Here is a 13,585-nt window from a genome sequence, read left to right on the forward strand (position 1 = left end):
CGCCGGCCGCGGCCCCGCCGCTGCGCAGGACGGGCCGCCCCGTGGTCCGGGCCCCGCCGTGCGCATGCTCCACCGAGTGACGCCGAGACTCCATGTGTGAGAAGCGCATTATTTGGCAAGGGGAGCCACGGCGGAGAGGATTAGCCGGGGGATCCCTTGGCGGCGCGGTAAAAGGGGGCGGCGAGGAGCGGGGAGAAACCAACCGGCGCCGGGGGAAAAGCGCAGGGGTAGCACCCAGATGCGCGGGGATCGGCCGGGAGGCGCCGCGGCGTGTGAGTTCCTGGGTTAAAAGTTCTCGTTGGGTTTATTGTCTTGGGGAGGGAGAGGCGGCGGCGGCGGCGGCTGAGTTATTTGTGCGAGGCAGCGGCCGGGGGATGCGGGTGAGCTCCCGGGGCTGTCCCGGCAGAGCCCGGTCCTGCGGGGACCGCGGGGCAACGCTCACCGTCCCCGGGAAAAGTGCAAAGTCCAGCTGCCCGCCGGCGGGCGGACCGATGGGTTAATGCCTGCTAGGAAAGGAGTGGGTGCCGGTGCCCGAGGCGGGGAGGGGGATGGGGATGGGGGGGAAGCGGAGCTCTTAACGTGCATCCTCGATGGTAAAGCCAAAAGTTTGGCGGCGCCGTGCGTCTCCCGAGCCCGGGGCCGAGCTTCAGGGCTCGCCACCGGCTTTTGTTCAGCAGCCTGTGAGGCGTTTGTTTCGGAAAGTTGTTGCGGGCTTTCCGCCTTGCTGCTTCCTCTTCCTCCTCCTCCTCCTCTGGGCAGGCTCCGGGCGAAGGCGCGGAGCTCGGGAGTACCCCCTCATTGCCTGGGCTCTCGCTGCCCCCTACGCCCGGGTGGCACCGAAGCGGCGGGACCGGCCCCGCGGGGGCCGCGTTGGGGGATGAGCGGCCGCCCCGGGTAGCCCCCGCCCCGGGTAGCCCCCGCCGTGGCACTGGCCCGGCTGGCGGCCAGCCTGCGGCCGGTGTCACAATAAGAGTCCCCGCCCGCCCTTCCCGCGGCTCAAGGTGCACCGGGCTGCGGCCCCCGGTGCCGTGTCGGTAACTGGGTTATCGGCCCCGGGCTCGCTGGGTGACCTGCCCCGGACTGCACCGCTCCTGCACGTCCCTGCGAGAGGAACCGGGCAGTATTTGGCCTCCGGTCGCGATAGTCCCCGGCGCTGCCCAGGCACGCATCGTGCTCCCGGTATCCGGGAACTGCTGCTGGATTGGTGGAGGAGCCGGGGCCCGGTGACTGGAAACTGCCTGGCTCCTGGCTTTGGGCACGGCTGGGGCAGCCGTGGGTCGGCTGCTCGCACTTCCCTCTGCGGAGCATCTGCTCGCCCTGTATTTATTTTACATCGAGCCAGAGGTTTTACTTTCACTTGGCCCTTTTCTGCCCACCCCACGCTCTCCTCTTGTTGTACTTCATGCAGCAAAGCCCCGTGCCCAGGACAGTGACTGGCATACAGCACCGTCCCCCTCCTCGGCAGGCATGGCCCAAATCCTGCTTTTTCCAGCTTCTTTTGCAGGTGTTTGAGGTTCAGGTTTCTCTCCTCCTTGCCCGGCTGTGGCTGCGGCTGGAAGCTGAGGTGGCAGAGCTGCTTCTGGAGACAGTCACACAGGAAGTGAAATGAGAGGGGCCTTTGGGAATCCCAGCCCTGCCAGCAGGCAGGGAGCTGCCCAGCATCGGCTGGCAAAGGGAGCAGAACCCTGCTTTCTTCCACACTAACCACTGACCAGCCTCTGGAGTGGAAGGAGCCCTGGCTGGGAAGAAGCAGGAGCGTAGGAGATGTGCTGTTAGCAAAGGGGATGAGGTGATGGAGGACCAGAGGCAGGAGGAGGCAGAAAAGAGTAAGGAATAAAGAGATGTGCAGCACGTGGAGAGCTTTTTGTGCCACTGAGCTCTGCGGTGGCCTCCTGGGCACTCTGCTGCAGACCTGGAGCTGGTGACCCCCGTGTTGGTCCCACCAGGTCTTGGGACAGTAGCTGCTGGGATGGGGCAGTGATACTGCCCTGGATCCCTCCTTCGTGGAGAGGCTCACAGCCCCCTGAGTGCTGTAAGGAGGGGACCATGCTGTGTGTTGTGGGGGAGAGCTGGCAGTTGGTGCGGACATTGTCCCCAAGAGCCACCTTGCAGCCATCTGAGAGTGTCACATGTAGGGAGTGCTGTGTTCCTGGAGTTCCAGTGCTTGCCCCTCTGGCATAACCTTTGGTGTGTCTGGATTGTCAGGCTCTGGACCAAAAAAAAGAGGAGTGTGATGTCCTGGAGGCAGCGAGGCTCTGCGGTTGGGTGTTGCAGATAGGATCACAAAATGTGCTGCTTTGGGGGCTGGGAACTGTTCAGTTTGGGGTTTTTCTTCCTCCCTTTGACTGCTGGGGGGGGAGAGCACAGCTTAGCATGTGACAGCCCTCTGTGGGTAAGCAGCAGCCTGATGCTCTTCTGACTTTTCCTTGGAAAAAGAGCCAAGATTCATAGATTCACAGAATGGGTTGGGTTGGAAGGGATCTTGAAGCTCATCCAGCTCCTAGCCCCTGCCATGGGCAGGGATACCTCCCACCAGCCCAGGTTGCTCAGAGCTTCATCCAGCTTGGCCTTGAACACCTCCATGGATGGAGTGTCCACAGCCTCCCTGAGCAACCTGTGCCAGTGTCTCCCCACCCTCATTCTATGGAATTTCCTTCTCACCTCCAGTCTCAGTCTCCTCTCCTCTAACTTCAGTCTGTTGCTCCCTCACCCTGTTGCTCCCAACCCTTGTCAGATGTCCCTCTCCATCTTTCTCAGCTGTTAGCAGGCTCTGATTGGACTTCAGGTCTGAAAAGGACCAAGTTCAGTGCTGGAGATACAAACCAGCCTGATGAATGTTGCTGGAAGAGACTGAGTTATATCTCTGCTCTCTCTGCATCCAGCCATGGAGCAGGATGGATGGAGCCAAATCTCTTTCCTCAAGTGGAAGAGCAGAGGAGCAGCTAATGCCATCCCTAAGAGTGTTACATAGTCATGAGGTGACATCAGGGGGTGATGATGCAACACTGCTGGCAGAGGATGCAGTGTCAGTGTGCTAATGCTGGAACTTAGTGTAGCTGCTTTACGACTTCTGGGGGGTAATTACAGCCTGGGAGTCGTGCATGGAGCTGGGTCCAGTCACTGGTCCCAGTTCAGGCAGCCCTGCTGTGTGTGGTGTGAGCTTTGTGAGGTGAGGGGAAGCACTTGGGTTACTTTCTGGCAGCACACAGACATCAGGCCCAGGGTTGAGCTCTTTTAGGTCCTCTCTGCACAGCCTCAAGTTTGGGCTGGAATGAGCCTTTTGCTGTGGTGGTGGAATGGGCTCTGGGCTTGCTGTCTTCTGGCCTTGCACTTCTGGGTGTGCTCTACATGAGCCCTACCCAGCCGTGTGGGCTAGAAGCATTCCTGAATCACTCCCACTCTGCCTCTGGAGTGGGGAAGGAGAAGGAATGATGCTTGGGGTGAAGGCAGGCAGCTTCTGATGCCTTTCAGGAAGTGCTGGAGGAAGGATTTCTGCCATGAAGCCAGAACTGATGATGCTACATTTGAGATGTCTTAGGTTTGCTGTGGAGTCACTGGGCAGGCACCAACCAGCCCAGAGCCATAGAATCATAGACTTGTTTTGGCTGGAAGAGACCTTTGACATCATCCAGTCCAACCTCCAACCCAACCCCACCATGGCCACAGGTTTCTTGACCACCTCCAGGGATGATGACTCCTCCACTTCTCTGGGAAGCTTGTTCCAATCCCTGCCCACTCTTGCAGCAAAGAAATTCTTCCTGAAACCCAACCTATGCCTCCCCTGGTGCAGTTTCAGGCCATTTCCTCCTATCTGGTCCAAAGACTTGGGAAGAATGGAAGTGGTGAGAGCTGCAGTGGTCAGCCCAGCTCAGGTTTCCTGCTTGGATGGAGCAGTTGCCCTGTGTCTAACGTCTGAGTGGAAAATGCTGTGGTGCTGACTAAATTTAGGATGTTTTCATTGGGCATGTTTTGAACCACAGCCTTCTAGATGTGATCTCTAGATGCTCCTCACTGATAGTAGCTACTCAGTGCACTCACACCTCTGAGAAGTCAAAGGGCTGCTGCCTCTGTGGGCAGAAGAACTTGGGGGGGTTTGATGCAGAGCTGAACTGTGAGCACTGCCTAGGCTTGGGTATGTTGGCTTCTTAGTGTTGTGCTCAGGTGTGTGACATGCAGGGGTTTTGGTCCTGGTCTAGGTGCTGCTGAAAGAGGTCACAACAATGAAGTTGGAAAGCAAACTCCTGTCTGTGCATTCCCCTGCTGGGTTAAAATTCCATTCAAGGAAGATTGGGAGGTACAGGGGAGAGCACAGTGGAGGCTGTGGGAACATCTCTGCTGTGAGGGATCCCTGGCTGTAGGGACTGGAGCATCTCTGCTGTGAGGGATCTGGCTGTAGGGACTGGAGCATCTCTGCTGTGAGGGATCTGGCTGTAGGGACTGGAGCATCTCTGCTGTGAGGGATCTGTGGCTGTAGGGACTGGAGCATCTCTGCTGTGAGGGATCTGTGGCTGTAGGGACTGGAGCATCTCTGCCTGAGGGATCCCAGGCTGTAGGGACTGGAGCATCTCTGCTGTGAGGGATCCCAGGCTGTAGGGACTGGAGCATCTCTGCCTGAGGGATCCCAGGCTGTAGGGACTGGAGCATCTCTGCTGTGAGGGATCTGTGGCTGTAGGGACTGGAGCATCTCTGCCTGAGGGATCTGTGGCTGTAGGGACTGGAGCATCTCTGCCTGAGGGATCTGTGGCTGTAGGGACTGGAGCATCTCTGCTGTGAGGGATCTGTGGCTGTAGGGACTGGAGCATCTCTGCCTGAGGGATCCCAGGCTATACGGACTGGAGCATCTCTGCCTGAGGGATCCCAGGCTATACGGACTGGAGCATCTCTGCCTGAGGGATCCCAGGCTATACGGACTGGAGCATCTCTGCCTGAGGGATCCCAGGCTATACGGATTGGAGCATCTCTGCCTGAGGGATCTGTGGCTGTAGGGACTGGAGCATCTCTGCTGAGAGGGATCACAGGCTGTAGGGACTGGAGCATCTCTGCTGAGAGGGATCTGTGGCTGTAGGGACTGGAGCATCTCTGCTGAGAGGGATCACAGGCTGTAGGGACTGGAGCATCTCTGCTGTGAGGGATCTGTGGCTGTAGGGACTGGAGCATCTCTGCTGAGAGGGATCCCAGGCTGTAGGGACTGGAGCATCTCTGCTGTGAGGGATCCCAGGCTGTAGGGACTGGAGCATCTCTGCTGTGAGGGATCTGTGGCTGTAGGGACTGGAGCATCTCTGCTGTGAGGGATCTGTGGCTGTAGGGACTGGAGCATCTCTGCCTGAGGGATCTGTGGCTGTAGGGACTGGAGCATCTCTGCCTGAGGGATCCGTGGCTGTAGGGACTGGAGCATCTCTGCTGAGAGGGATCTGTGGCTGTAGGGACTGGAGCATCTCTGCTGTGAGGGATCTGTGGCTGTAGGGACTGGAGCATCTCTGCCTGAGGGATCCCAGGCTGTAGGGACTGGAGCATCTCTGCCTGAGGGATCCCCGGCTGTAGGGACTGGAACATCTCTGCTGTGAGGGATCTGTGGCTGTAGGGACTGGAGCATCTCTGCTGTGATTGATCTGTGGCTGTAGGGACTGGAGCATCTCTGCTGTGAGGGATCCCTGCCTATTGAGCCTGGAGAAGAGAAGGCTCAGAGGGAATCTTAATGCTCAGCAAGAGCTAAGAGGGCTGTGAGGGGCAAAAGAGTGGGGCCAGGCTCTGCTCAGTGGTGCCCAGGAACAGCACAGGGGGCAATGGGCACAAACTGGAAGCCAGGAGGTTTCACCTCCACATCAGGAGAAACTTGTTTGGTGTGAGGGTGCTGGAGGCCTGGAGCAGGCTGCCCAGAGAGATTGTGGAGTCTCCTTCTCTGCAGACTTTCAGAACCCATCTGGATGTGTTCCTGTGGGACCTGCCCTGGGATAATCCATCTTTAGCAGGGCAGGGGGGTTGGCCTGGCTGCTCTCCAGAGGTCCTTTCCAAGCCTTCCCTTTCTATACTTCCACGAAAATGCTTTTGCTGAGCTCTCATTACCAAAACAAAGCCAAACAGTCAACTTTAGCATGATCTTTTCCCCATCCTCTCCACATGAACATCACAACCCTCTTCCAGCCCCTTCCAACTTCCAGCTTTTCCCTTTCTCAACACCAAACCTCCAAGGCCAGTAAGCAGTCTGGGGTGGGCTTTGGGGGGGTGTTGTGGTCGTTTCTTTTTTGCTTTCTTTTCCCTCCAAACGTTCCTGGAGACTGTGGGAGCTGCAAATATGGTGGATTTATTTATAGACTTGGGGAAGTAAGGTCTGCTTTTGTGTGGAGCTGCTGCTGGGTGTTTGAGGTAGCTCAGCACATGCTCCGTGGCCCACTCTGGGAAGTGCAACGTCGTTAGCATATCTTATTGATTGTCAGAGAGGAGGGGAGGGGAGGGAGGGGAGAAAAAATGGTTTGTGAGCACTCAGCCCTCTCCTCCTGGCATCAGACATGATCACTGCCAAGAGGAGAGTGTGCCACTGCTGGGCTGGGTCACTCCAGACCAGCTTTTTCCCTTGGCATTGCAGGTAGGTTTGGTTCCATCAGCCTGGCCCTGCCCTGCCTGTGCTGCTTGCTTGTGATCTGTGCCCTTAAAGCTGCCTAAGCTCCAGGTTGACACTTTCTCTCTGCAGACATTCTGCTCCCTGATGCATCCAGGCTGTGGTTGATTGGTGCAGTGCCTTGGCTTGGGATCCTTTTTTAGCCTTTCCTGGCCTTCTTTCTCCCTCCTCTTGGCTCTGCATTTCCATGGCATCTCTTCACCTGGGGAACTGGACATCTGTTGCGTGTCCAGCCGTGTCCTGGGCTGCAGCAAAAGCAGCAGGATGAGGAAAGGGGATTCTGTTTCTCTGCTCAGCTCTGGGGAGAGCCCACATGGAGCCCTGTGTCCAGTTTTGGTAACCCCCAGCACAAGTTGGACCTGAAGCTGCTGGAGTGAGTCCAGAGGAGGCCACGAAGATGCACAGAGGGCTGGAGAATCTCCCCTGTGGGGACAGGCTGGGAGAGTTGGGGCTGTTCAGCCTGGAGAATACTCCAGGGAGACCTTAGGCAGCCTTCCAGTACCTGAAGTGGACTATGGGAGAGCTGGGGAGGGACTTTGGACGAGGGCTGGGAGTGACAGAATGAGGCATAATGGCTTTGAACTGGGAGAGGGGAGATTGAGAGTGGAGAGGAGGAAGAAATTCTTGCCAGTGAGGCTGGGAAGGCACTGGCACAGGCTGCCCAGGGAGGCTGTGGCTGACTCCCCCCTGGAGGTGCTCAAGGTCAGGCTGGATGAGGTCTTGAGTAAGCTGTGCTGGTGGAGGTGTCTCTGCCCATGGCAGGGGGTTGGAGCTGGCTGAGCTTTGAGGTTCCTTCCAACCCATTCCATGATTCTGTGCAGACTCTCCCTTAAGGGTTCCTGCTTTATTCCTTGATTCCTTGTGCAGCCTCTGGACTTGCTCTGGCGTTGTTGAGGTCTCTGTGATCTGTTCTACCTGCTCAGCCTCACTCCACCTCCCTGCCCCCTGCACATCAGAACCCTCCCTGGCAGCTGAACTCTCTCCATTTTCAGCTGGGCAAAAGGAAGGAATTGCCACCAACAAGTGAGGCATAAAGCAAAGGTCAAGGTTTAGTAATGAAGTATCCTCTGCTGCTCGGTGCTCCTCCTCTTCCTCCCTCCTCACCCCCTGCCCCCATCCCTGCCTCTCAGTGCCCTTGACTGCGTTCCTTGGTGTTTGACTTCTCGAGGCTCTGCAGTGGGGCACTGGTAAACAGCTGCTGTTTACCCAGCACCATTGCCCTCTGTGCCCCTGGGCCCTGGTCACCATCACCTCGGGAGATGTGGGCACAGTGGAGCAGGGAGGGCTTGTCCTGAGCAGCTTTCCTGCCTCTTTGTTACAGAGCTCCTGCTGTCCCCTGTGCCCCTCTCCTGCTGCAGCTGACTCTCACTTGATGAGCACAGCTCATGAAGAGGGTATTTGGAGGGGTAAAAAAGCTCATCAGATGAGGCCATCTGGGCTGGATGGGACAAAATCAAGGGGGGACAAGAAAGTTTGGCCAACTTCTGATGTGTTAACTCCTTGAGGAAAAAGGGTTTGAGTGTTGCTGGCAGCACATGGAAGGCCTTGGCTGGGTGCAGCTGGAGCAACCTTTCCTCTTCTTTGTCTTTGCTCTCAGGAGGCTTTGACAGCTCCACCTTGCAGCATGAGCACAGGATGGGGCTGCTCAAGAGCTGCTGGAGCTCCTGTGCAGCTAACTCAGCCCCTCTGTCAGTCCACCTTGGAACTCAAGCTGCTCAGGTCCTGCTGCTTGTGTCCTGTGTGCTGCTGTAGCTTCCTGGCATCTTTACCTTTGCTTTTCCTCTCTGAAGGAGAAGTTTTATATTGCCTGAAGTAAATCACTTCAGCCTCTCCATGCCTTGGCTGGCCCATGGAGGTGTGTTCATAGAACCATGGAATGGCTTGGAAAGGACCTTCAGGATCATCCAGTTCCAACCCCCCCCTGTCATGGACAAGGACACCTCTCACCAGCCCAGGTTGCTCAAGGCCTCATCCAACCTGGCCTCAAACACCTCCAGGGAGGTGCTGCAGAGGAATCATCCCAAGTGTGGCTTGGCCCAAGCAGTTCCTTTTGTTTCAGCCTTTGACTGCTTTAGCCTTTATCTCTGCAGTGATTTAATTCCATGTCATTGCCTTTTCCTGATGAGAATTCCTGGGAAGGCTGCAGATAAGAAAAGAGGGAAAGAAGAGCCATCAGGCTCACCTTGGGATCTGCAGTGGCAAAACAACTGGGAAGTCTGGCAGAGGAGAATTGAACAGCCAGACCCAGGCACTGGAAGCCACAGGTAGGGGGAAGGAGTGGCAGTGGTGGGTGGGAGCTGGCACACCCCTGTGCTGGGGGCAGCTGGGGCTCCACTCCAGCTCTTGTGTTCCTACTTCAGGGCTTGGTGCCTTTGATCCTCACAAGCCAAAGGAGCTTCTGAGCTCTCTGCAACTTCCTTCTGCAGAGCCCTGAGCAGTGGTGGGCCTGTGTCAGTGGCAGGGTTGAGGCTGTGCCACTTGAGCCCAGAAGCTTGTGGTGAGTGATTGGCACTGGAATGGGCTGCCCAGGGAGATGGTGGAGTTGCTGTCCCTGGAGGTGTTGAAGCCAAGCCTGGATGGGGCACTTAGTGCCATGGTCTGGTGATTGGATAGGGCTGGGGGCTAGGTTGAGCTTGAGGAGCTTGGAGCTCTCTTCCAACCTGCTTGACTCTGTGATTCTATGGTGGCAGCATGGTGCTGGAGTGGTGGCTGTTGGCTGATGGTTCACTTGGGTGTGTTTCTAACTGACCAGTGGGTGCTGGCTGTGGCTTTCTCTCTGCCCTTGGTGTGTTCTTGGAGAGGGAGAAGGTTTGGGTATCCATCAGACTCTTTGGGTCCTCCCCCAACTTCTGGTTTGTGCACAAACCAAATGATCTGTTGGTCCAGACCTGTCCTGAGGTTTCTTTCCTCATTTTGAGCATTGAACTGTGTCATGGAAATAGAGACCTGAAGTGCTGCAAGGCTCTTCAAGGATCAGAGGGCAATTTCCCATCCACATCCCTGAATTTGTCTCAGCATCTTCTCTTCCTATTCCTGCTTAAGCCTTTCTTTTACCTTTTGCTTTCACCCTGAGGTGAGCATTTCAGCCTTTCTTCACTCTCCTGCTGCTCTGTTTCCTTTGCTTTTCTCTCCCCTCCCTCCTCCCTCCTTTTTTTTCCCCTCCCAAAAGCACCACAAATGGTATTTTGCTGCTTTTGGGGCTGACCCTTCCAGGTGAGGCAGTTTGGTCACAACTTGTCTGTGGGCAGCATTGGTTTCTCCAGCTGCTCTGGCTCTCAGTGGAAGAAGCTATGCAGAAGAGCTTTGCTGCTGCCATGTTTGGAAGAAGAGTTGGTCCCCAGTTCCTCTGACAACTGGGAGGTGACTAAGAACTTGAATCCAGATTCCCTGCTCGTTTGCAGTGCTCTGTGGTGAACTCTGCTGCAGCCTGGAAGGCATCAGTGTGAGCACTGCACATCATCCTAGCCAAGCTGGCAGATCATGGTTTGGACAGATTCACTCTGTGCTGGATCAAGAACTGGCTGGATGGCAGAGCTCAGAGAGTGGTGGTGAATGGTGCCACATCCAGTTGGCAGCCAGTCACAAGTGGTGTTCCCCAAGGATCAGTGCTGGGCCCAGTCCTGTTCAATATCTTTATTGATGATCTGGACGAGGGCATTGAGTCCAGCATCAGTAAGTTTGCAGATGACACCAAGCTAGGAGCAGGTGTTGATCTGTTGGAAGGTAGGAGAGCCCTGCAGAGGGACCTGGACAGGCTGGATGGGTGGGCAGAGGCCAATGGGATGAGATTTAACAAGGCCAAGGGCAGGTTCTGCACTTCGGCCACAATAACCCCAAGCAGTGCTACAGGCTGGGGACTGAGTGGCTGGAGAGCAGCCAGGAGGAAAGGGACCTGGGGGTACTGATAGAGAGTAAGCTGAAGATGAGCCAGCAGTGTGCCCAGGTGGCCAAGAGAGCCAATGGCATCCTGGCCTGCATCAGGAACAGTGTGGCCAGTAGGACAAGGGAGGTTATTCTTCCCCTGTACTCAGCACTGCTCAGGCCACACCTTGAGTACTGTGTCCAGTTCTGGGCCCCTCAATTCAAGAAAGATGTTGAGGTGCTGGAACATGTCCAGAGAAGGGCAACGAAGCTGGTGAGGGGCCTGGAGCACAAATCCTATGAGGAGAGGCTGAGGGAGCTGGGCCTGTTTAGCCTGGAGAAGAGGAGGCTCAGGGCAGAGCTCATTGCTGTCTACAACTACCTGAAGGGGCATTGTAGCCAGGTGGGGGTTGGCCTCTTCTCCCAGGCAACCAGCAATAGAACAAGGGGACACAGTCTCAAGTTGTGCCGGGGTAGGTCTAGGCTGGATGTTAGGAAGAAGTTCTTCACAGAGAGAGTGATTGGCACTGGAATGGGCTGCCCAGGGAGGTGGTGGAGGCACCGTCCCTGGGGGTCTTCAAGAAAAGCCTGGCTGAGGCACTTAGTGCCATGGTCTGGTTGACTGGATAGGGCTGGGTGCTAGGTTGGACTCGATGATCTTGGAGGTCTCTTCCAACCTGCTTGATTCTATGATTCTATGATTCTATGATCTGCTTTTGCTGGCCGGTGCAGCACTTTATAACTTGGGCTGGATCCTGGATGGAACAGGAGCTAAACCAAAAAGCTGGACCCAGGTTGAGGTTGGAGAGCAGGAAGAAATTCCTTACAATGAGGGTTGGGAAACCCTGGAACAGGTTGCCCAGGAAGGTTGTGGCTGTGCCCTCTCTGGAGGTGTGCAAGCTCAGGTTGGATGAGGCCTCGCTGAAGATGTTCAGCAAGTGGCTTTTGGCTCTTTGCTGAAGCCTTTCCAGGTACAAAGATCAGGCAGAAGATGGAATTGTTGGATTTCAGCCTCCTGCTGATTTACCTCTTGCTGGAAGCAGGAGCCACTTCCTTGCCCTGGTAGCTGTGCCCAGTTTGTTGATTTCTGAACCACCTCCCCCCGGCTGATCACGAGCTTGGAAATGCTTGCAAGAATTAGAGGAAGTAAACTGCAGGCATTCAGCTTTAATAGGATCTGGGCAAATCCTGTCTCCAGCAGAATTAGAGGCTGTGGCCACGTGTGTGTGCCCCCAAACATGCTGAGCCATCCATCGAGACCCACACCCAGCACCAGCTGACCATGTTCTGGGGCTCACTGTGGCATCGGAGGTGTGCTGCTCTGGGAGGATGCTGTGGGGTCTGGACTCTGGCTGCTGCTTTCTCTTGGGTGGGGCTTAAGGTTTCTGAGCTGAAAGCAAAGCCTGGCTGGTCTGGTAGTAAAAGAACCTATCCCAGAATCCCAGCATGGAGGGGTTGGAAGGGACGTGTGGAGCTTGTCCAGTCCACCCCAGCAGGGCACCCACAACAGCTTGCCCAGGAGCACAATGGCCAGGGAGGGGTTGGAAGCTCTGCAGAGAAAGGAGACTCCACAACCCCTCTGGGCAGCCTGCTCCAGGCCTCCAGCACCATCACACCAAACAGGGTTCCCCTTCTGTTCAGGTGGCACCTCCTGGCTTCCAGCTTGTGCCCATTGCCCCTTGTGCTGTCCCTGGGCACCATTGAGCAGAGTCTGACTCCATCCTCTTGCCCCTCAGCCTTTAGCTCTTGCTGAGCATTGCTTAGCTCCCTCTGGGGCTCCTCTCCTGCAGGCCTTTGTTCCTCACAGAGCTGCTCCAGGCCCCTCAGCAGCTTTGCAGCCTCCTCTTGCTCCCCAGTCTTTCTCTTGCTCAGCGCCCCTCTGGGGCTGCTCTTCTGCAGGCTCTCAGCCTTTGCTCCTCACAGAGCTGCTCCAGGCCCCTCAGCAGCTTTGTAGCCTGCGTTGGACTCTCTCCAGCAGTTCCCAATCTCTCTTGGACTGGGGAGCCCAGAACTGGCTCCCTGTAACTGCCTGAAGAGAGGCTGGAGCCAGGTGTGGAGGTTTGGGTTGGACATGGGAAGAAACTTCATCACTGAAGGGGTTCTCACAGCCTGGCACAGGCTGCACAGGGAGGTGACTGAATCCCTATCCCTGGAGGTGTTTCAGAGGCCCAGAGCTGTGGTGCTGAAGGGCCATGGCTTAGCCCCAGCCTGGGCAGTCAGAGGATGGTTGGGTTGGATGCTCTGAAAGCTTTTTCAACCCAGAATGATTCTGTGACTGTGTGAATGGGAGGTGCAGTGCTGGGGTGGGGGGAGTCTGGTGTGTGTGTGGCACACTTGGGAGTTGTGTGGTGGGCAGAGCTCTGCAAATCTTCACCTTCTGAGGGAGGTGAACTTTTTGCTTGGCATCTTGAAGTAACTGTCAGAGGCTTTGTGGTTGTGACCAGACCCTGGTATGCTCTGCAGGAAGCTGGGGTCTGGGGTGGGGGCAGAGCACACCTCAGAGTTGTTCCCTGCAGCCTCGATTTCCTCGGTTGCTGTGGAAGGCTTTGAAGAGTCCTTTGCTTGTTCTCCTTCCTTCAGCAGAGGGACCCAAGAGATGGAGCTGCCCATCCCTACTGCGACACCAAAACCTGCTTTGAAAGCAAGTTTAAGGAGCAGCCAGGACCTGGCAGTGCCAGAAGTAGCCTGGAGAAGTGAAGCAGGTGAATCCTGCCAGCTAAGAGCTGCTGGGTCGCTTAGTTCTGAGCTGCCAGAGGATGATGATTACGGTGAAGGCTCCAGAAGTCATTCAGTGAGGCTCTTGCCGGCAGTATTGATCCCTGGAGCCAGTGAGATCCACAGAGCTGATAGGAAGATCTTTGCCAAATGCTCTTTGGTGTGGCTGGGACACCTCTGGTTGCTCTCTGCCCAGGCTCTCCTGGTTTTGGTGCAAGTTTGATTGGTTTCCACACAAAGAACCGAGGCTAAATTGAGTTTTGCTCCTCTTCACTTTGCTTTCTGCTGCTTCTATCTCTTGTGGAAGTGACTTCCTAGTGGGAGGTGTCTCTGCCCGTGGCAGGGGGTTGGAGCTAAGTCATCTTTAAGGTTCCTTCCTAACCCAAACCAAGC

General features: G+C 56.1%; 1 protein-coding gene across 4 annotated transcripts in view; it reads left to right on the forward strand.

The window, feature by feature from the left end:
- The window catches only part of GATAD2A (GATA zinc finger domain containing 2A), a 74,203-nt gene that overhangs the window by 15,106 nt on the left and 45,512 nt on the right, over nucleotides 1–13,585 (forward strand). The window contains exon 1 of one of the 4 annotated variants that reach the window (XM_064175137.1): nucleotides 17–272. The exons of 1 other annotated variant lie outside the window; for it this stretch is intronic. In XM_064175137.1, the coding sequence (XP_064031207.1) occupies nucleotides 93–272 (180 nt within the window). In that variant the 5' untranslated portion in view covers nucleotides 17–92. Of the gene's footprint in view, nucleotides 1–16; nucleotides 273–13,585 lie in introns of those variants that run through there. 2 more of the 4 variants (XM_064175138.1, XM_064175139.1) reach the window with 2 other exon arrangements.

Source organism: Pogoniulus pusillus, chromosome 41, assembly GCF_015220805.1.
Source record: "Pogoniulus pusillus isolate bPogPus1 chromosome 41, bPogPus1.pri, whole genome shotgun sequence".
Classification (NCBI taxonomy): domain Eukaryota; kingdom Metazoa; phylum Chordata; class Aves; order Piciformes; family Lybiidae; genus Pogoniulus; species Pogoniulus pusillus.